This window comes from Electrona antarctica (assembly GCF_951216825.1).
Source record: "Electrona antarctica genome assembly, chromosome: 23".
Classification (NCBI taxonomy): domain Eukaryota; kingdom Metazoa; phylum Chordata; class Actinopteri; order Myctophiformes; family Myctophidae; genus Electrona; species Electrona antarctica.
In genome coordinates this window covers 35,783,830-35,807,154 of record NC_136804.1, presented here as the reverse complement: position 1 = coordinate 35,807,154, position 23,325 = coordinate 35,783,830, and the positions used below count along the sequence as shown (strand labels likewise).

General features: G+C 44.3%; 1 protein-coding gene across 1 annotated transcript; it reads right to left on the bottom strand.

The window, feature by feature from the left end:
* Positions 1-298: 298 nt before the first annotated feature.
* Positions 299-22,136, bottom strand: sult4a1 (sulfotransferase family 4A, member 1; the record flags this gene model as incomplete). The annotated part of the gene is made up of 7 exons (XM_079493762.1): positions 299-411; positions 4,636-4,774; positions 10,362-10,456; positions 11,361-11,487; positions 12,089-12,169; positions 15,042-15,172; positions 21,968-22,136. 7 exons carry the CDS (start codon positions 22,134-22,136, stop codon positions 299-301), a joined length of 855 nt encoding a protein of 284 aa, XP_079349888.1.
* Between the last annotated feature and the right edge of the window lie 1,189 nt (positions 22,137-23,325).

Here is a 23,325-nt window from a genome sequence, read left to right as displayed (position 1 = left end):
TCTCAACTGACCCGTCCATGGGTGTGTGATTACAGTGACTTGCTGACATTGATCCGCATAGACAGAGGCCGCAACTGGTCTGTAACTGTAAGTCTTTGTTTATGGTGGCGTCGACAGGCTGAACGTCGATTCTTCCGATTGGGGGTGTCGATCGACTGACCGCCAGGTGTGTTGGGGGGCCGGCAAACGGAGGCGAGCGTGTTTTGAGTTTGTGGGTTGGTTGGGGAAGGGGGAGGTTGGCAGGAGGTGTGCGGTATCGACTGTGTTGAGTTTGGTCGGTGGTGGAGTCCATCTCTCCTCACAGGCCAAAGTCAAAGGTCAGGTCAGACTTGCCCATCTTCTGTCTGTACACAGCATCAAACTTGTCATTCATAGACACAGTGAAGATGTCCTTCCACAGACCCACACGACCTGGCAGGGAGAAGCGCACACACACACACACACACACACACACACACACACACACACACACACACACACACACACACACACACACACACACACAAGGGTTAGTGAGTTTACGATCCCAATGAAAAATGGCAAAAGTCTGAAAATGACCTCACAAACCTTGACGTGTATGTCTGCATTTCAGTGACTTAATTTGAATTATTGAAGATCTCCTCTGAAACTTAAATGATGTCCTTCCACTGTGCTAGCCTAGTGGTTATAGGCCTTGTGATTTTCCTATGTCTGTTCAATCCCAAAACATGTCTATGAACAGCAACCATGTGCCTTATAGAAGTATCGAGGTTAGGGCAAGATCTGAACTCCTATCTGGTCACTCACTGCAATGCTTAATTTATTAGGCTACTCTCAAGGCCTATTCATAGTCTGGATTTTCGGTGGTGAGGTGACCACCGCTCCGGTGGTGAGGTGACCACCGGAGCTGAAAAACGTTGAGCGGTGGTGAGTAAAAACAGAGAGAAGGGCTGGAGCGGTGGCGGTGGTTTGCTCTTCACCGCGGCTCAGTGACGTCATGTTGTAGTTCGGTGGTCAACTCACCATCCGAAAATCCAGACTATGTATGAGCCTTCACTCTGCCACATGACGGTGTCGCTCACTGAATATAGCTGATCTACAAGCACTGCGTCACGTTGCTGCGAAGCATTTAGAGCTTGTAGATCGGTTATTTTCGGTGAGTGACAATGTCATACGACTATGAAGCAGATGCACCATGGACAAAATGTCTTAGCTAGTTAATAATGCCTGAGATGTTAAAAAGTTAATTGTTTCCCACTCGGGCTGATTTCTCTGTGACTCACCTCTCATGACATGTACGAGACAGAGCTGTCAGCTCTGAGCTGCGAATTAGCTCTATACAAGACCAGAGGGAAGGCTCCCATGCACTAAAAGAAAGGTCACATGAGAAATACAAACGCAAAAACAGGATGAAATGATACAACAAAAAGAAATTAAAACAGGGATGAAATAGGATCAACAAATAAATTATAATTGATTTAACCATGAGTGGGTTTTATCATGTGAAGATTAAAACAAAAAACAAAAGTGGATCGATAAAACAAAGAGGTGGTCTCCACAGACTAAATACAGATAAAATACCACATGCCTAATCCTAATATACCGATGTGTAAAAGGACACGTAGTAACTCCCACAATAAACAAATAGTTGCTGAAACGTCTTTCATCACTCGTATATGTATTTTATTTGAATGAAAATGTATAAATGTTATAAGTTTACAACTCAAGACTGACCCCTGGACTATACAGTATCTAGCCACATGGTGGTGCTGTTATCATTCTGAGAGTGTTAAACCTTTCTTTATCTGCCAGATCTACTGGATGTGATCAATTAATGTAATGTAATATATTAAATGCACGTCATTCTTCTACACTAGCCTACTCAAAACTTACTTTCAGTTACTTATTAGCTATTTTCTCTTACAATACAATGCTCATGTGGGTGGCGTTGGATCAGGGGTAGAGTGGCTGGATGGCAACCTTTTGCCAGTTCGAACCCTGTTGTCTCCCCCCAGAGTTAGTGTCGAAGTGTCCTTGAGCAAGACACTGAACCCCTAATTGCTCCTGATGTGCTGGTTGGTGCCTTGCATGGTTTCCACCGCCATCGGTGTATGAATGTGTGTGTGAATGGGTGAATGTAATGCACACACATCTATGTAAAGCGACTTGGATAAAGTCCGCTATATAAATGCACCATTTCATAATCATATTTTATTCAATGATCTGTTTACCTCACAATTGATCAGACAGAATTGCCTTGCATCCCGAGACGGAGGGATTAGATTATTCTCCAACACATTGAAGCGTTATAGACAGGTTCGAAATCTAGAGCAGGGGTTCTCAACGTTTTTGGCCGGGGACCCCCGGAAATGCTTTGGCAATGTCTCGGGACCCCCACCCCGCCCCCTCCCGACCCCCAATATAAATTGACTGCTACAATAACCTTAAACCATTTTGGGCGGGAACCCCTTTTGGTGTTTTAAGCATTGTTATAATTTAGCTATTGAAAAATAGCAGATCTACAAGCTCATAGCGCGCCACCGAGTGGCGCGCTACGAGCTTGTAGGTCTGCTATTTTTGAAAAATCGTGAAAATAATTTTTTTGAAAATAATTTGGGGACCCCCTAAAATAATTTGGCGACCCCCCGAGGGGTCGCGACCCACGGGTTGAGAACCCCTGATCTAGAGCACTGAACATGAGCAGCAATGTACAATCTGCACTCCGCACATCTATAAAAACGTATGGGTTTGTGTATGCGTCTAGGCATGTGGAAAAGAAATCACATTCAAGGTTAGAGGTACTCGGGCACATACTGTTCTTGGGAAAAACCAAACCAGCATCAAGAATTTTGCTAATGGAAAACCATCTCCTCGCCTGCATTTTTAAATGCATTGGGCGAATTTAATTATACGCCGTTTGCTTCTGTCTCAGGGCTCTCGCTCCCTCCGTGGCATACAATATTCAGTGTCAGTGATCCTGCATATCCTGCATTGTGCTCGCTCTTATTTTTAGCCCAGACGATGTACTATAATGATAGGGGGGAGCTGAGGTTTGAATGGGGCTGGGGGCATTTGCACCATATCAGCTTACCAGTCAATTTGTTCTCTGTACAGTAGTATTGTCCTATACTTATGGCCCATGTTCACGATGTGTATAGGTCAATGTCCTATGATAACTATAATAAACTCTGTTATCTCTGCAACCCCCTCATTTCCCACACCCAAAACCAACCCCCAACTCTTGGCTTATTGAGTTTTGTTGCCATTGACCTTTGTAATGTTTTTTTTTTCTTTTGTTGAAGATTATGATGTTTGTTTTTCTCTCCATCTCCATGACTCTGGGAGCTGGAGAACAGCAACAGGGTGCTATCAGCACCCACTATGTGAAAAGAATAGCCAGTACACCTCGAAGTCCTTCTGGTACTTTTTAATTAACGCACAGACAGCCATGGACCAGTTCTGCGTCAAGCCTTCCTCAGCGTGTATACGCGCTGAGGAAGGCTTGGCGCCAATTAAAGCCTGTTCTTTTGAGTAGTCTTCTTGAGCTGCACACCTGGCAAATTGTATTTAATTGGACTGAGTGTGCTCGTTTTGTTTGTACTGCTATCAACCTCTCTTTTCTCTCTAGGACCTCAATGGAAAAAAGTCCACAGCACTTTTTTGTGTCAATCCTTTTAGACCAAGTGTATGAATGACTCAACTCATGCTGTTTGCAGGTCTGTCTAATAAAGTATTCAATCAATCAAATCTCTGTTATCAATTTGTCTCTTGTCTCTGTGTGTGTTTTTGCCCCTTCCTTTCTCACGTCTCCTCCTCTCTTCCGTCTTCCCCCACTCACCCCTACAGATGGACAGGGCCTCAGAGTCTACCCCCACTCACCCCTACAGATGGACAGGGCCTCAGAGTCTACCCCCACTCACCCCTACAGATGGACAGGGCCTCAGAGTCTGCCCCCACTCACCCCTACAGATGGACAGGGCCTCAGAGTCTCCCCCCACTCACCCCTACAGATGGACAGGGCCTCAGAGTCTTCCCCCACTCACCCCTACAGATGGACAGGGCCTCAGAGTCTACCCCCACTCACCCCTACAGATGGACAGGGCCTCAGAGTCCTCCCCCACTCACCCCTACAGATGGACAGAGCCTCAGAGTCTCCCCCCACTCACCCCTACAGATGGACAGGGCCTCAGAGTCTCCCCCCACTCACCCCTACAGATGGACAGGGCCTCAGAGTCTACCCCCACTCACCCCTACAGATAAACAGGGCCTCAGAGTCCTCCCCCACTCACCCCTACAGATGGACAGGGCCTCAGAGTCTCCCCCCACTCACCCCTACAGATGGACAGGGCCTCAGAGTCTCCCCCCACTCACCCCTACAGATGGACAGGGCCTCAGAGTCTTCCCCACTCACCCCTACAGATGGACAGAGCCTCAGAGTCTCCCCCCACTCACCCCTACAGATGGACAGGGCCTCAGAGTCTTCCCCACTCACCCCTACAGATGGACAGAGCCTCAGAGTCTCCCCCCACTCACCCCTACAGATGGACAGGGCCTCAGAGTCTCCCCCCACTCACCCCTACAGATGGACAGAGCCTCAGAGTCTCCCCCCACTCACCCCTACAGATGGACAGGGCCTCAGAGTCTCCCCCCACTCACCCCTACAGATGGACAGGGCCTCAGAGTTGCAGCATTGTTCGATGAGCTGGTTGCAGCTCTCCACCATGCCCTCCAGCTGTGCCTTGTCACAGGAGACACCCAGGAACCTGGCCAGTTGCTCCACCAATGTTCCTAGGTCCTGGAGAGGAGCGGAAAGGGGGACAGGAGAGGAAGAGTAGCGGGAGAGAAAGTCCGAGACGATATAAGGTGAGAGGACAGGAAAGGAGGTGAGGCATGAGGAGGAGAGAAAAGGGCAGTGGAGAGGAGGTGAATAGACGAGAAGGGAAAGGCATGGGAGGTGGTAGCATAAGAAAAGGACAAGGAGAGAAGCGAAGATGAGAGGAGAGGATAAAAAGGTAGCATGCAAACAGTGACACATGCCTCACAAATTGCTCTGTAATACTGAGAAAAGGTGGGGGGGGGCTTAGATTGAGGACAGCATTATAAATAAAAATAAATAAAATGGCCGGCCAAAAAACTGGAAGGGCTTATAGCGCCACTATGGGGCCAATTTGAAAATTGTGGTTTGCAAAATTGCAGAGTAAAATGTTTTGCGAATGGGGATCAGCCACTATTTCTCAGTCACTTTCACAACCAGTCTGTGTGCTCCATCAGGGTCCCAGCAGATCACATTACACCTGCTAGACATACAGGGTTATCAGTGTCATACTGGGTCAACAGGAGCACACGTACACCACACAGGGTCAAGGAACTGGCAAGGTGGCTGTATGAACCATGACATATTCATCATCTCCTCACCCTATACTGTTGGAAGAGCGACCTGGCCTATATATATATATAGGTCTCCAGTGCTGACAGTGATATGCACGGTCACGGTGCAACCCTTAACCAAAATTGTTTTTGCATAGTTAACAACAACACAAACACCGGTTTCTACATAAAAGGAAACGTTAGTCCTGAACTTGGGAATTAAGGCCCCCTATGTTTTTTTGTGTGTTTTTTTTGCTTTGTTTCATTATGGGTAATGAATGACTGTCAGGTTGGCTGTCACAGGTGGAAACGTTATAGCTAATTTGAAGATTAGCTTGCCGTCAACTATGCAGCAGCTGGTTAATTGCTCAGGAAGGCCTTTCCTGCCTTGTTGGGCTCTCTCCTGAGGAATACCAAACGAGTCGCCCCTTTACCAACTCGCCCCGGGCGTACAGCCGGCGGAACTGCGTGACCTGGTATTCCTAAAGTAACCTAAATAAATTATGCTTAAAGACATGGTGAAATGGTTAAAGGTGTAGTGAAACGGAAACGGTGGGCATTTTATTTTGAAGTTTCAGCCTCAAACGCTAGGACCTCAGTTTCTGAACCGTCACATCCCTCCAGGCTATGGGTACTCCAGTCTGTGACTTCCTCTCACGTGCAGTGTCGTTTGTAAACAAAGTGACAGAGAGACGTGGAGCAAAGCCAGGTTGATTATTTCTTTTTTTTTTTAAATATATTTTTTTGCGGCTTACGCCTTTTATTTTTTTATTTTTTTTTGAAGGGACAGACAGTAGGCTGACAGGAAACGGGAGAGAGATGGGGGAAGACATGCAGTAAAGGCCGTGTCGGGCTCGGGAGTCGAACCCGCGGCACACTGCGACTGGATTACCAGTCGGGTGCCCAGACGGTTACGCCACCGCCTGGGCAGGTTGATTATTTCTAACCTATACACAACCTATATACATATTTCCGCGTGATGATTATGTTTAAAACGAGTAATACACTGTCTGGAATGGATGTCATCTTGAATGGGATTAAAAACGGAGTAGTTTGTAATCAAAACCAGCTGTGTTTTGAGGATGCTGCAGCAGTGGGAATCAAACGGGTGAGCTTCATTCTTATTGGCTTTTATTGATGTGGGCCTCGATACGTCATCACGCAGTACGTTTTCGTTTTCAGGAAGTCATTAAAATTCGATTTTTATGGACTTTTTATATAAAAATACACAAAAATGTGCCTTTTTTGGCATCCATTGTTAGGTATGTCCATATGATGACCACGGATGTGGGTCTTTAAACAGTTCCAAGAATCTCTTGCCTGAAGAAGGACATATTCGTCCGAAACGTTGCAACAGCATGTATCAGAGGAGAAACCAGAGGACCCAGAGGTGCTCAAACAACAAAATTCCAAGAATATCTTGCCTGAAGAAGGACAATTCGTCCGAAACGTTGCAACAGCATGTATCAGAGGAGAAACCAGAGGACCCAGAGGGGCTCAAACAACAAAATTCCAAGAATCTCTTGCCTGAAGAAGGACAATTCGTCCGAAACGTTGCAACAGCATGTATCAGAGGAGAAACCAGAGGACCCACCGACCCAGAGGGGCTCAAACAACAAAACAGAAACCTAAACCTCAGTAAAACTATGCCTAAACCTAACCCTATACCTAAACTTAACCCCAGTTAAACTATGCCTAAACCTAACCCTATACCTAAACTTAACCCCAGTTAAACTATGCCTAAACCTTACCCTGTACCTAAACTTAACCCCAGTAAAACTACGCCTAAACCTAACCCTGTACCTAAACTTAACCCCAGTTAAACTATGCCTAAACCTAACCCTGTACCTAAACTTAACCCCAGTAAAACTACGCCTAAACCTAACCCTATACCTAAACTTAACCCCAGTTAAACTATGCCTAAACCTAACCCTGTACCTAAACTTAACCCCAGTAAAACTACGCCTAAACCTAACCCTGTACCTAAACTTAACCCCAGTTAAACTATGCCTAAACCTAACCCTGTACCTAAACTTAACCCCAGTAAAACTACGCCTAAACCTAACCCTGTACCTAAACTTAACCCCAGTTAAACTATGCCTAAACCTAACCCTGTACCTAAACTTAACCCCAGTAAACTACGCCTAAACCTAACCCTATACCTAAACTTAACCCCAGTTAAACTATGCCTAAACCTAACCCTGTACCTAAACTTAACCCCAGTAAAACTACGCCTAAACCTAACCCTGTCTAAACTTAACCCCAGTAAAACTACGCCTAAACCTAACCCTGTACCTAAACTTAACCCCAGTAAAACTACGCCTAAACCTAACCCTATACCTAAACTTAACCCCAGTTAAACTATGCCTAAACCTAACCCTATACCTAAACTTAACCCCAGTTAAACTATGCCTAAACCTAACCCTATACCTAAACTTAACCCCAGTTAAACTATTCCTAACCCTAAACTTATTTCTAACCTTATTCTCAGTAAAACAAAATAAAGAATACAAGAACCGTGGCACCGAGAGGTCGGCGTGAGGTCGGCGGAAAAGAATCGAGGGGCGAGATGGTTTAGGGGCGACCCCTAAACCCTCCTGAGAAATCAACTTATTGGTTTTATACCTGTATATAATTTATGTTGTTTGTATGTCTGGCCTCGTGGGGAAAGATGGTGGGTGGGTGGGGAGGATTGGGAAAGGAGTTGTGGGAGAAAATATAAAAACAAAGAGTTGTATTTTCTTTCTGTGAAACTTGCATAATATGATGTCATACTCTGAATAAAATTTGTTTAAAAAAAAAAAAAAAAAACCCTCCTGAGAAATGGAATGATTTCTAAGAAATGCATAAAGAGGAAGGACATGCATGTGCTTGTAAGCATGATAAGGCAAAATCACATAACACGATAAGGTCATGTACAGTACTGTAAAAGGACCTTTGGATAAGTAAACAGACACATTGATTTGAGCTGTTCTTTTCAGCTCACTGAGATTGCTGACGTTTTCCATAGGAACGCCCTACAGAGAGGACTGATAGTTCTGGCTGTCACGTAACTTCTCACATAACCTCACAGTAAATGGAACTATATGGACCCAGCTTTTACTATGTAAGATAAGGTTATGTAGACTGTTTGTGGAACTGGGAACAGGCCGTACTTTTTGAGGGACCCAGTTTATTAGTTGTAGTATGGATAACTCAGGTGGGTCAAGGGGTTTATCCAAGGAAAGTTTGCTGATTGTCCATGTGTTCCTTTTTTTATTTTACCAACTCTCTTGCCCTGATTGACATTCATGCACATCATTCAAATAAAATCTAGTCAGAGAAAATTAAGGACCATACCACCTTATGTCATAAGATATTCATTGCTTCCCTATCCTGCCATGGTCCGCACCTCGGTCCTTGGATTTTAACTGTCCATATTTAGGTTTTGGACTTTAGGACTGTTTCTGTGGTTCCCTGGTGTCGTGTATCTTATTTTGTAGTATGTTCTGTGCCTTCCTGTCTGCCCCTGTAGTTCTGTACCTGCCTTGTCTAACCTTGTGATTTGTCAGTGTTTCCACTTGTGTCCTCTAAAGGCTCATTCATAGTCTGGATTTTCGGTGGTGAGGTGACCACCGCTCCGGTGGTGAGGTGACCACCGCTCCGGTGGTGAGGTGACCACCGGAACTGAAATAACGTTGAGCGGTGGTAAGTAAAAACAGAGAGAAGGGCTGGGGCGGTGGCGGTGGTTTGCTCTTCACCGCGGCTTGTGACGTCATGTTGTAGTTTGGTGGTCACCTCACCACCGAAAATCCAGACTATGAATGAGCCTTTAGTCTCAGCCTATCCCAGTGTTGATTGTCAGTTGAGTTCACATGTGCCCTGTTATCCTGTGACTGTGTCTATTTAAACCCTGTGTTTGCATTGTGTTCTTGGTTCGTACTTTGTAGTTCCCTGTAGAGTATGTCCTGTGTATGTTTTCTGATGTCATGTGTCACCTGCCTTCGTTGGGGACTTCCCATAAGTCTGACCTCCCGTTAGTCCGACATACGCGGCCGGTTAAGACTGAGGTTAGGATTAGTGACCTACGTGGCTGGTTAAGACTGAGGTTATGGTTAGTGACCTATGTGACCGGTTAAGACAGAGGTTAGTTAGGGTTAGGGCCTCTTTGTTTGCCCTTATATGGAAGATCCTCGGTTTCATTATTAAACACTTTTAAGTTAACCCACCCAACTTGTTCTGCCTCCTGTCGCCTGCTTTTGGGTCCTTCTCCGTACTAATTCGTGACAGTCCTATATTAAACTTGCCCAATGGGTGGTGCGGTCCTTGGGTGCCCCATTAAATGCACATGATGGAGACAAATGCACATAGTATGTGGAGATCAACATAATGTCAGACACAACATAAACCGTGTCGAATGCATATACCTGTACTGTAGGGAGAACTTTAACACGCACTGATCATTGAAATGTTACCAAATCTACATGAATATCTGAGGTGATGATGGGTAGATCAGATGTGCGATTAAGAAGTCATGGACATTTGAATTTATGTTCGTAAACCAATCTTTTCTTCAGGGACAATTTTCCTATACATTCAGTAATGTAGCCTAAATTTAAAGTCTTTGCAAGTAGATTATTGCATAATATATCCATATGTTTGTTTGTTTTAATGTTTTTTTTTGTGGCTTTTGCCTTTATTTTATATTTTTTATGGAGGGACAGACAGTAGGCTGACAGGAAATGGGGAGAGAGATGGGGGGAAGACATGCAGTAAAGGCCATCGGGATCGGGAGTCGAACCCGCGGCACACTGCCAGACTGGGTTACCAGCCAAGGTGCCTGGACCACTGAGCCACGGCCCAGGCTCCATATGTTTGTTATACTGTTGATTACCACTGCACAAGCTCACATGACGTTATGGGAGAGGATGGGAGGCAATGGGAACAGAAGCTATATATGTAGCATTGGGCTATAGATGTAGCATTGGGCTATAGATGTAGCATTGGGCTATAGATGTAGCATTGACATCAGTTACCTTGTACATGTCCTCGTATTTTAAGAAGAGCACGTTAGAGTCCATACGATGCTCCCAGAACTCCTGAACATGTTCAAACCAGGAGCCATACCCCACTGAGAGAGAGAGAGAGAGAGAGAAAGAGAAGAGAGAGAGAGAGAGAGAGAGAGAAGAGAAGAGAGAGAAGAAGAGAGAGAGACAGAGAGAGAGAGACAGAGACAGAGACAGAGACAGAGACAGAGACAGAGACAGAGACAGAGACAGAGACAGAGAGACAGAGACAGAGACAGAGAGAGGTCATTACATCCTTGCAGTGGTGGAAAAAGTACTCAAAGCTGAACATAGGAGGGGCTATCGCGTACAATGCATTGCGATGTGACGCATTGTGAGCTTGTAAAATGCTATTTTCAAATGACCGAAATGTACAGTATATAGGGCTGAAGTGGTTAATAATAGTGTTTTATAATAATAATCAAAGTAACTATTAACACATGTTTTTTCAAATAATTGTAGTGGAATAAAGACATTTTCCAATATTTGGACATACTCCAGTAAAGTAAAAGAAATACCTCAACATTTTACTTTCAAGTACAGTACTTGAGTAAATGTTAGTTACTTAGTTACTCCATGTCGCACAGTGGCGTTTCCAGGAATTACATTTTGGGCAGGCAAGAATTTCATTTTGGACAGGCAAGATGTGTTAATTGTCGTCTCCCCGCGCACAATCGTAGCACTAAAGGTTTTCAAAGAGATATACCTGCCAGACGAGTAGGATACAAAGGCTGAAAGGCATGCATTTACATTCCAATGGGTGATTGAGGGACGCGCTCTACCGCAACGGCCAATCAGCTGTCCACTAATAGTTCTCATGTCTTGTTTTTGTCTTCTTTTTTTCTCATTGTATGGATTTTGGCCAGGCCAGAAATGGATTTGGACAGGCGGACGCCTGCCCTCGCCTTATTGTAGATACGCCTCTGAGGTTGCACCAATAGGACACCTGCCTGCCCTCTCACAACTTACGCTTGTCGTTCATGAAACGCCGGCTGAACTCCTGGAAGGTTCCGCGGTAGCTCATGGTCCTGAGTGAGCGGTGGAACTGGTAGTAGGACACCACCAGGTCCTTGGGGTTACGTGCCATGTAGATCACCTGGAGGGCAACCCACACCCAACACACAACAACACGGTTAGATACTCAATTACGTCACACGCATCAGCGATGCAGTCACGGTACAACCTTGCACTTCTAATCATTGTCAGAGTTTCATGTTTTCACTTGCTCTTCATGTGACCACCGCGCTCTGACTGTAGGTGCGCTACCCGTTCAAAACATATCAAAACTAGAAAAAGTGCCCTTCTGGGCACAGGTCTCCACCAGGAGGATGTTTTGTGTGTGTGTGTGTGTGTGTGTGTGTGTGTGTGTGTGTGTGTGTGTGTGTGTGTGTGTGTGTGTGTGTGTGTGTGTGTGTGTGTGTGTGTGTGTGTGTGTGTGTGTGTGTGTGTGTGTGTGTGTGTGTGTGTGTGTGTGTGTGTGTGTGTGTGTGTGTGTGTGTGTGTAGATCTACATCTACTACGCTGTGAGCTTGTAGATTGGCTATTTTAAAAGGTTTTTCTAAATAGTAAAAAATGGCAAATAAGTTTAGGGATAATGGTTAAGGGGTGGCGCAAGATATAGCCCTATTAGCCCATAAACTGAAAAGCCTGTAGCTGAACAAAGCTGTACAGCTAATGTCCCGTATCCATGAGCTGACCTTTGCTTCTCCGTTGTGCATCGCTGAGGGAAGAAAGCGGTAGGGCAGATGGCTTTTGATCAGACGAGGTGACGTCAACTCCTGCAGAGATACAAGATGATCACCACAGAGAAGCTGAAATCTCTCCAGCTGATAACTACAGTATATAAGTAAGACGCCTGGGGGTGAGAAGCGACCTCACCCTACAGGGCCCTACACGTGCACTGGCCATATATGGAGTGTCTTGAGAGTACAGGGTTTGATGAGGTCAGATCAACAAATGGAATGTCAGAACAGGTCATCTCCATATATGGAGATCTAAGGGTGGCAGCAAGTGGCAGTGTCTTCAGTGTACAGGGTTTGATGAGGGCACAGGTAGGGCCGGGCCTTAATTTTCGGACCTGTTGAGAACTCTGGTTTTCGCTGGCTGCCAGGCGCGGCTGCACAATTAACTTTGGGGCAGGCCCTATTGAGGCTTGTCAATATTCCAGTAGATAATGAGGCAAAGCAATCAGGTCTTAATTGAAAAGATTTATTTGAAGATAATCCAAAAATGAGAGTAAGTCAAAAGATAAAATAGATGATACAAGTTGAAGAGTTCAATTGATTCAGTCAAAGTGAGTACAAAAAGTAAAGATGATATTGCCATACAAAGCTAGATGAACCAAAAGCGAGATATGGTCCGTCAGTTTAGTCGGCTATTAGCTCCCTTCACTTTGACCGCCCTCAGGTTATATAGAGCACGATTTCACAATACCAATGGTTTCACAATATCCCCAACACCGGGCCGGCACACGAATGTTCCGTAGCCTTTTCCCAGGATTCTACCAAAACACATTACATTAGTCATCCTCTCCTCAGAACATTCCTTATTCCAGAACATTTGGATACTGCCAGAACATTTGGAGAATAACAGAACAGTTGGAATCCGCCGAAAGGTCGACTTGACATGACAACCAGTTTATCGTACAGCACAGAGCGTCATACCATATTCCCCACGCAACCAACTCTGATCCTGAGGGAGTACTTAAAGTATCTGTTAATGTCTTCTCAACACTGTACTGGTTCAGATGGAAAACATCACGTCACACAAAGGCCACAGTGCTGGGACCACATAAATACACTCAGACAGAGAACAAATTGAAGCATACATAGGACAAAAGGTTAATGGATTATACACCTGTTTATATAGAATGATAAGCCTCCATATGTATGATTCCTATACAGCCCGTCTAGAGTTTAAATTAAATGGACAGGTATCAGTCAAAAGGGAGACATCGAAGAGGAAGGATGGATGAGGAAGGATCAATATGGAATGGAATATATGTCGGAACAGGTTCTGACATACAGTATATCCATATACTAATATTGATGACATCAGGGATCTCCATATAATATATGGGCTTAATTGCAACAGCAGGTCGCATTTATACTATGATATGATCCCTGATTTACTATCATCTCTGATGATGTCATAGTGATGTTACGAGACCTGGGCACAATATATGACGTGACATTACTGACGTGACATTACTGACGTGACGTTAACTGCGACCTTTGGTCGCAATAAATGTTTGTACCTTCGTGTTGCATAGCTCTGGTCCATAGCCAATGCTTCTATGATTATGCCCTGCATTGGCTATGCTACTTTCGCTTTTAAAACAAAGGCGGGTTGTGTCATTAGAAAGCCTACTTTCCTTAGTGGACGCACTCTGAGCCCCCCACCACACGTATAAACGGTACTTTTTGGCCAGAAAGGGATTTTTTTTCACCGGAGGAAAAATATTCTCTATGAGGCAGTTCTCTGGGCAATATCGGTAGAGGGCGCATTGGAGTAACTAAAAGTATTTTTTTCCCGGTGGAAACAAAATCCCTTTTTGGCCAAAAAGTACCGTTTGGTGGTACGTGTGGTGGGGGGCTCAGAGTGCGTCCACTAAGGAAAGTAGGCTTTCTAATGACACAACCCGCCTTTGTTTTGGTGAGTAGCAAAAACGTTATTTTTATTTACGCTAAAGAGGAGAGGCTGGTCTGAGTTCCATGTGAGAGTTAAAAGCGAAAGTAGCATATAGCCTTAATGCAGGGCAGAATCATAGAAGCATTGGTTATGGACCAGAGCTACGTGTTGCAGGGCAGAATCATAGAAGCATTGGCTATGGACCAGAGCTACGTGTTGCAGGGCAGAATCATAGAAGCATTGGCTATGGACCAGAGCTATGTGTTGCAGGGCTATGGACCAGAGCTACGTGTTGCAGGGCAGAATCATAGAAGCATTGGCTATGGACCAGAGCTACGTGTTGCAGGGCAGAATCATAGAAGCATTGGCTATGGACCAGAGCTACGTGTTGCAGGGCAGAATCATAGAAGCATTGGCTATGGACCAGAGCTACGTGTTGCAGGGCAGAATCATAGAAGCATTGGCTATGGACCAGAGCTACGTGTTGCAGGGCAGAATCATAGAAGCATTGGCTATGGACCAGAGCTACGTGTTGCAGGGCAGAATCATAGAAGCATTGGCTATGGACCAGAGCTACGTGTTGCAGGGCAGAATCATAGAAGCATTGGCTATGGACCAGAGCTACGTGTTGCAGGGCAGAATCATAGAAGCATTGGCTATGGACCAGAGCTACGTGTTGCAGGGCTATGGACCAGAGCTACGTGTTGCAGGACTATGGACCAGAGCTACGTGTTGCAGGGCTATGGACCAGAGCTACGTGTTGCAGGCTATGGACCAGAGCTACGTGTTGCAGGGCGGACCAGAGCTTCGTGTTGCAGGGCTCAGCATGCAGATGAAGCCACATAATTATCTGTGTGATGCTGTGTTTCTTTTTTCTCCCTGGCATGCAGCGAAGAATAAATGACACATATAGAGCAACATTACCTGTATGATGTCTAGGCCAGGCTGGGGAACAGTATAGAGCAACATTACCTGTATGATGTCTAGGCCAGGCTGGGGAACAGTATAGAGCAACATTACCTGTATGATGTCTAGGCCAGGCTGGGGATACTCCAGGACAGGCAGCTGTTCATCAATGTTCATAAGGCCAATCTCGTCAGGGTCTGCTCCCTGGCTCACAAGATACACCACCTCCTGTAATAGACTGGTACCTATGAGGAGAGACAGAGACAAGATACACCACCTCCTGTAATAGACTGGTACCTATGAGGAGAGACAGAACCACAGAAGATACACCACCTCCTGTAATAGACTGGTACCTATGAGGAGAGACAGAACCACAGAAGAATAATACGTGAAGGAAAAGTAATGCTGCATACTCAGGATTGTATAATTAATCATACTGTTGATTTTTGGTCATGTTCATAATTTGTGAGGCCACTCTTTCATCTTTTGCTGTTGCATTATGCTAATGCTCTCCTGTGGTGTCCTTATTCAGAATCAGAATACTTTTCATTCAACGGTATATGTTTGCAAATACAATGACTTTGCCTCGGTGCAGTTGATATTACGTTACATACTGTACCTCAACTATGCTTATCGACACACCACATGCCTCCTGTATACAATGTCAGGAAGTAAAACATTGTTAAAATTCCTAATTAAGGCACATTTATTTTGCTGCATTTTAATTTGGTTAGATTTTCAACTCGGTCAAACACTATATCTACAAGTAAACTTTGTTTAAAGCATATTATGATCTCTACATTGGCACATTCTGCTGTGTTTCTGGCCTCATATCTGCACTGGAAACACTGGAGAACAAGATGCAAGCCAGCATATTATTTACATGTGAACAGTGAAGTACTGCCTTAAAGGGGCATTCCACTCATTTTCAACATTTTACTATGTCATTAATATAGCTTAGAGCTGTTGTGTGGAAATAATAATAAAGTCCCCCCCATTCTGTGTTTCCTAGAACTGGAGGTCTGGAAAAAAACATTAACATGGTGAAACACATCTTGATGATGTCATCAAGATGTGTTTCACCATGTTAATGTTTTTTTTCATAATTACAGTTCTAGGAAAAACAGAATGGGGGGACTTTTTTATTATTTCCACACAACAGCTCTAAGCTATATTAATGACAGAGTAAAATGTTGAAAATGAGTGGAATTCTCCTTTAAGAGGATATGGTACAGCGGTGTTACTAGAAAGCCAATCTGAGAACCAAGACTACTAGAAAGCTAAAAGGGATACAGTTAGCTTACATGGTTACTGTGTGTGTGTGTGTGTGTGTGTGTGTGTGTGTGTGTGTGTGTGTGTGTGTGTGTGTGTGTGTGTGTGTGTGTGTGTGTGTGTGTGTGTGTGTGTGTGTGTGTGTGTGTGTGTGTGTGTGTGTGTGTGTGTGTGTGTGTGTGTGTGGGGGGGGGGGGGCAGCGGTGGCCGAACGGTTTGCGGAGCGGTCTTGATACCGGAAGGTCGCCAGTTCGTATCCCCGGACCGGCACGTTAAAATTACCACCGCTGAAGTGCCCTTGAGCAAGGCATTGAACCACTACCATGAAATGTTCTATGAGCAGGGCCTGGCTGTAAACAAGTATCTGATGCTTAGTCCAGTTACCCTGGGTAAATATAGTAACTTTGCTTTGCTTTGTGTTGTGTTGTGTTGTGTTGTGTTGTGTTGTGTTGTGTTGTGTTGTGTTGTGTTGTGTTGTGGTGTGTGTGTGTGTGTGTGTGTGTGTGTGTGTGTGTGTGTGTGTGTGTGTGTGTGTGTGTGTGTGTGTGTGTGTGTGTGCGTGCGTGCGTGCGTGCGTGCGTGCGTGCGTGCGTGCGTGCGTGCGTGCGTGCGTGCGTGCGTGCGTGCGTGCGTGCGTGCGTGCGTGCGTGCGTGCGTGCGTGCGTGCGTGCGTGCGTGCGTGCGTGCGTGCGTGCGTGCGTGCGTCCTATTGGGTCATCAGAATGTGTAAATGGTATTTATAAATGCATTGGTACAATGCATACACAGTTGTGCATGCATGCATATAATACATGGTGTGTTTTGTCAACAGACTGCGATGGTGCATGTGATGTGCATGTGCATGTGCATGTGCATGTGCATGTGCATGTGCATGTGCATGTGCATGTGCATGTGCATGTGCATGTGCATGTGATGTGCATGTGCACAACATACAGAGAGAGATGATTGAGTGTATAGCTCATGGCAACACTCTCAACATCATAACCGTGCTGTCATCATATAGTTTTATTGGGTACATGCACCTCCACGCCACACCGCTCTGGCTGTCTCTTGGTCTCTGTTGCCCAGACAGACCTGTTCAAATCCAGTTAATTCCATCTCTCATAAATCTTAAGGGATCCTTACTCGGTTGCATGAATCCTTAATGAGTCTTACTTAACATGTGTGGCTATTTTAAGCAAGAAGCATCATTCGCCATGCAGCTATCCGTGAATGATCTCAATTGGCCATGGTTGCCATCCCAGAACCAATGGGATTGCAGCGATACAGTGTCCGCTCCATGTGGACTGCCATGTGTTCTGTCTCAGTCTGTGTCACCTGGCAACAGAGTGACACTCGCACCAAGATGACAAAATATGGAACATTTGTTATGTGACTTTCCTGGTTAAATAAAGGCAAAATAAATGTATAAATGATAGATCAGTGGTTCCCAAAGTGGGGTCCGGGGACCCCCAGGGGTCCTTGAGGGAGTTCCAGGGGGGACCCAGCTAAATGATAGTTTGGAACCAAATGTACCCTTATGGGTCTGTAACTCAGAGAGCGTACAAATGGAACCAAATGGACCCTAATGGGTCCATTTGGTTCCATTTGTACACTCTCAGAGTTAAATTAGCATTGATTTTACAATATAAATTGGGGGTCCCAGAGATCCCAATTTCCGTAGACTAATGCGTGTCAAACTGGGGGTCCTTGAAATTAAACGCGTTGAAAATCACTGCTAGAATCGTAAAGATCTTCTCTTATGGAGGTCCCTGGCATATCTTTTCAAATGGGGGTTGTAATGGGAATTTTAGAATGCCAACTACAGTCCAAATATATGCATTATTGTGTATTTATCTTCCTTCCATTAAAGGAGAATTAACATGGTGAAACACATCTTGATGACATCATCAAGATGTGTTTCACCATGTTAATGTTTTTTTCATAATTACAGTTCTAGGAAAAACAGAATGGGGGGACTTTTTTATTATTTCCACACAACAGCTCTAAAGTATATTAATGACATAGTAAAATGTTGAAAATGAGTGGAATTCTCCTTTAAGTCTCTTTGCTCACCAATGTGCTCAGTCTAATTCATGCAGCTGTCAATCTAACAGCTGACTTGACCCCTCCACGCTGTCAGCAAAGGTATACTTATGTGTGTCCGCCTTATGTTTAGCGCAGATCCGTATATGGACAGTTAGTATTTGCATCTCTGTTAAGACAAGACTATAAGGACTGTCTGAGGATGGGGTTGAGGGAGACTTGCGCCCAGAGGGGCTGCTGGAACAGGCAAGGAGGCCTGTTCCTCACTCTCTGTATATTGTTTCTCTGCTGAATCTTCTTAATACATTCTCAATACTTCACCCTGAAGAACTTTGTCATTCCTTCATCTTTGGAAGATTATTTAATCTACAACAGGGTCTGCAGGCTAATTAGTGTCATTTTGGGGGTCCTTGACATGAAAAAGTTTGGGAACCACTGTGATATAGATCACATATACTGTATCAAAAGTTTGGGCACTATAACAATAAAACCAAGACAGACACAGATATGGAAGTCATGGAAAATAAAGAAGCCATTTGAGAATGGCTCATCTATGTTCAGATCAGACATTTTGTCAGTTTTCTCTATAAACTAAATGAACCAAACGTTACCATGTTCGACTACTGCAAAAATAAATCTGCCCTGCAACCAAAAACATGCATAATGTATTTTAGTTTCTAATATTTAGAAATGACCACTATTCTGTCCTTGGTCTTTGTGATTGCAATATGCGATAATACCACAATCACTACTAAGGAAAAATGTCCACGAACAGATGCAGAGAAATGTGAACATGCCAGCAAAACATCAGTGCTTACAGCACCAAATCTTAAACTGCACTATGGTTTATAGTACTACACACCAGAGAAGCTGCCTGGCTCTACACTTTACTCCCAGTATCATATAACAGAGAAGCTGCTAAACCCACTAATATGGTGTTAATAGTGTTAGCACAATGAGATTCATAGTAAACATCTGCCTGTGTTGGAAAGTTTATTATACTCAGAGATTAAAATAGGGTGCATTTTGCATCCCAAAATGCAGTTTATAGTTAAGGGACGCAATAAAACAATGACCTCTGCATCCACGGGATGCACTAATGTACTACTGTACTGTTTTTTATTCTAGTTTATTTTGCTAGCTTTAGTTATAGTAATAATTTCTTCTTCTGTTTTCTACATTAATATAACCACATTATAACCATATAAAATGAAATGGGAGTTAAATGCTGCAATTCGTAAAAATGCCAAAAAGGGACTCATAAAATGTCCCTGGGACTCATTTCTAAAAGACCATCCCTGCATCCCGGGACTCATTACATTGAAAACATATTTACATCACTGTATACTACTTATTTACTTACTTATTATTTATTTATTTACTTACTTATTTGCTACTTATTATACTACTTACTTATTTTATATTACTATTTAAATGTAGGCTGATTTAGGCATTTAAAGGTATATTCAGTGATTTGACTTAATTCAAATATCACTTATTTTTTCTTTTTTTCTGGATAATCCTCCCTACTATAGAGTGTGCTGACCATAGGAAATCCTCCCTGTCCCCAGTGAGCCCCTGGGGTCAAAAAACCGTAGTTTCAGTTTTGGTGGCGGGTGGCAAAACCTTCATCCAATCAGGATGAGAGGGGCCTTCCTCCAATCATGATCGAGTGGGGGCGGGCCTTGGTGCACATGCTGTTGGCCTGTTGCACTTCCCCCCACTGTAGAGCGTGCATGTGCACATTTTGTTACCGGGGCGGACTGGGTGGTTTTCCAAATCACCCAAATCACTGAATGCTCCTTTAAAAGGCCAACTACTGTGTCTACTATGGCGGCTATATAGAATGCAGCATTAGCTCCTGCAGGTTTATAATGCAATTTTAATATGCTCCATAATTTCCTGACATCTACATTGCATTCTCTAGTATTACCCCTATAGTACAATCCCTTGACTCCTTCAAAACTGCTCTCAAAGAGCACCTACGGACGGCATGCAATTCGAAACTGGCCCCCGTAAAATCTGAATCTGAATCCCCCACCCACCCTTTTTTCCCCTCACTGTATATGTTTATTTTCCCTTTTTTACCTCCTCTAATGATGAGTTCCCGTTTTGACTATATAGTTGTGTATATTCGTACGTCTCTAAATGTTTTGATGAATTGAAAATGGTGGACCCTATTGTAAACAAGTGTAATGCTTTATGGTGTCGTCCACTCACAGTTAACAGTTATTTGTATTGAGTTGTACTTGAAATGTACTGTAATTCTGCAAACTGCAATAAATCAATCAATCAATCTATCAATCAATCAATCAATCAATCAAACCAGACAGGGTCTCGGATTGGTTGGTTCTTGTGTTGTGGTCCCTCAAGTCAACACCAAACTGGGAATAACTGCAGTATATATATAGGCCTAATTTGTAAAGGTAGGCCAGTAGGCTAATAGTCTGTCATCTTGAATTGATTATCAAAGCAGTAATTGGTATATATATGTGTGATCACTGCATTGTGATGTGACATGTCCTTTCATTCAAGTGGATGCAGCATTTATTTTATTTGTCCCCCAGCATGCCGCTGCTCCTTTATAAATGCACCTCGGATTGTTATAGCATAAGCAGCATGAATACAAGATATACAGAATGTTTTCTATTTTAGGGTAAGGTTAATTTAGTTCCTCACCTATTCGTCACATTATGACCAGACCCAGACGACCCCATGGCAAGTATAATTAATCACTCGGCAGCCTACAGTACGTGCGCGTGTCGTGCACAGCAAACGTCAGCCTGTTCGCAGCAGTGCTGCTGCTGCGCAAATGATATGTTGAATGTAAACACAGCAGTATGACTCCAGTACAGGCTACATGCTTCTGTGGTGTTCTGCACGCAACAAAATACTGCCTCCTCTCCTCCACCATCAAAGAAGAGATTCGTCCAAAGCAAACATTTTAGTTTCGCTACTGCAGGCAGCATTGATTGATTGATTGATTGATTAACAGTTTGCAGAATTACAGTACATTTCAAGTACAACTCAATACAACAACTGTTAACTGTGAGTGGACGACACCATAAAGCACTGCACTTGTTTACAATAGGGCCCACCATTTTCAATTAATCAAACATTATTCATTATTATTCATCAGCACAGTAAAGAAGTTTGATTGATTATTTTCCGAGTGCACGTGCGTGCGCGCGAGTCTGATTGCGTGCGTGCGTGCGCGCGACGTTCCGTGGTACCGGGAGAGAGAAACAAAATCCATTGGTAAACACAAACTTGATTAATCTCTCTTTATGGAGAACGGCCCAATTTCGTTTGGCAAGGAACTGCATGGTGTAGCCATGCACTGAGTCCAGGAAGGAATTCTGCAGGATCCTTTAATGCTATAAAGCATATCGATTCTAGGACTAGAATCTAGTCCTGTTATCGACATGATTAGTATAGCTGTTTTTACGACGAAACTCAGGCCACATTCTTTCTTACCTGAGGCAGGCCTGCGCCCTGCAGGCTGCAACGCTACAGTATCAACTTAAGTAGCCAGAGCTAACACGAAAGTCGACGTTGTGTTGCATTATTTGTGCTGTAGCGTGAAAATTAGCCCATTATACCGAGGATACACTAAACTGTCTGTATGTGCGCTCTGCCTCTGCTCGACTCTATGCTGTTCTTTTCTGTCATCCTCCATCTGAATATATCTAGCATCGATAACGCCCGCTGCACACTTTAATTATTAGCTATTATTAGCCTACCTGATTTGGGATACGTGACAATCCATATGTCACTACTTCTGAGGGAGAAGTTGGCAATCTCCTCCATCTTCCCTCTGCAGAAGGGTGGGAGCCGCACTCCATCAAACTCGAAGTATTTGCTCTCAAACTCAATCGGCGTGCTCGGCGTGTCTGCCTCGCTCTCGGCCATCCTCAAGACGAACGCCAAATTACCCCAAAAGATGTTTGAAATCAAATGCGGAGCTATAGCATAAAGATAAAGATGCGCCGATGCCTTTTTGTTGCTTGGGATGTTAATTGCCTGGCTTTTGACGCTATATCTGGCTCGGGAACGATTTGACCTTCAGCCAATCACGTAGGAGAGAAATGATGTCATCTAATGCGCGCTCCCGCCCTCAGCATCAGGACCACTTCATCCATGCAGGAGCTGGAGGGCGCGCGCCACGTCCCCCCGTGCCGTGCTCTGTGTGAAGAGGGATGTTTTATGTTTATATTTGTATTGTAGGCTATATATATTTCAATAGTAAGGTTATATGCAAGCATGAGATGACAAGCCATTTAATCGAAACGTTTTTGCCATGTGTTGTGACCCTTATTGTTGTCCATATTTATTTATTTTGTAATTGCAGCAATAACAGCAGAATAAAGCCTGAAGTAACACTTCAGATTATAGGCCTATTATATATGCACACACGTGTGTGTGTGTGTGTGTGTGTGTGTGTGTGTGTGTGTGTGTGTGTGTGTGTGTGTGTGTGTGTGTGCGTGCGTGCGTGCGTGTGTGTGTGTGTGTGTGTGTGTGTGTGTGTGTGTGCGCGTGTGTGTGAGACATATTAAACCTTACATAATGTTATTACGCAGAAGTGGGCTAATGTTGTTATAGTTATGATCCCCCCCGTAGCCTACGTCAGTGTATCAGTCCAACTGATCTACAAGTCCAACTGATCTACGCGGAACGACGCGTTGTTGGCCTGTAGATTAGTTGTTTTTTTGCATGCAGGCGGCGAGTACAGATTGAGCCACGTCTGATTGGCTCTCGTCGAGAACGGGGGGGTGTGACCGCTGATGACTGACAGCGTGCTCGGCCAATCGCCTTTCTACGAAACATGTTGTTCCGTGGACTTTCAGAGAAACACAGACACCGAGAAAGAGAGAGTTTGGGACTCTGGGGAGTAAAGCCGGTTTAACAGGAGTCTAACAACAGCAGCACGCCGCTGTCCTCCTGTCACTGGCAAGAGTAGTAAGAGAGAAATCGATCAAGTGGAAGCCTGGAAGGATACGGAGTATTACGGAGATATTAGCAATAATAATAACATACTTTACAACAAACTTTTTCTGGTCGACCCACCGGGGCATGCAGCCTGTCTAGGCTCCCTGCTGCT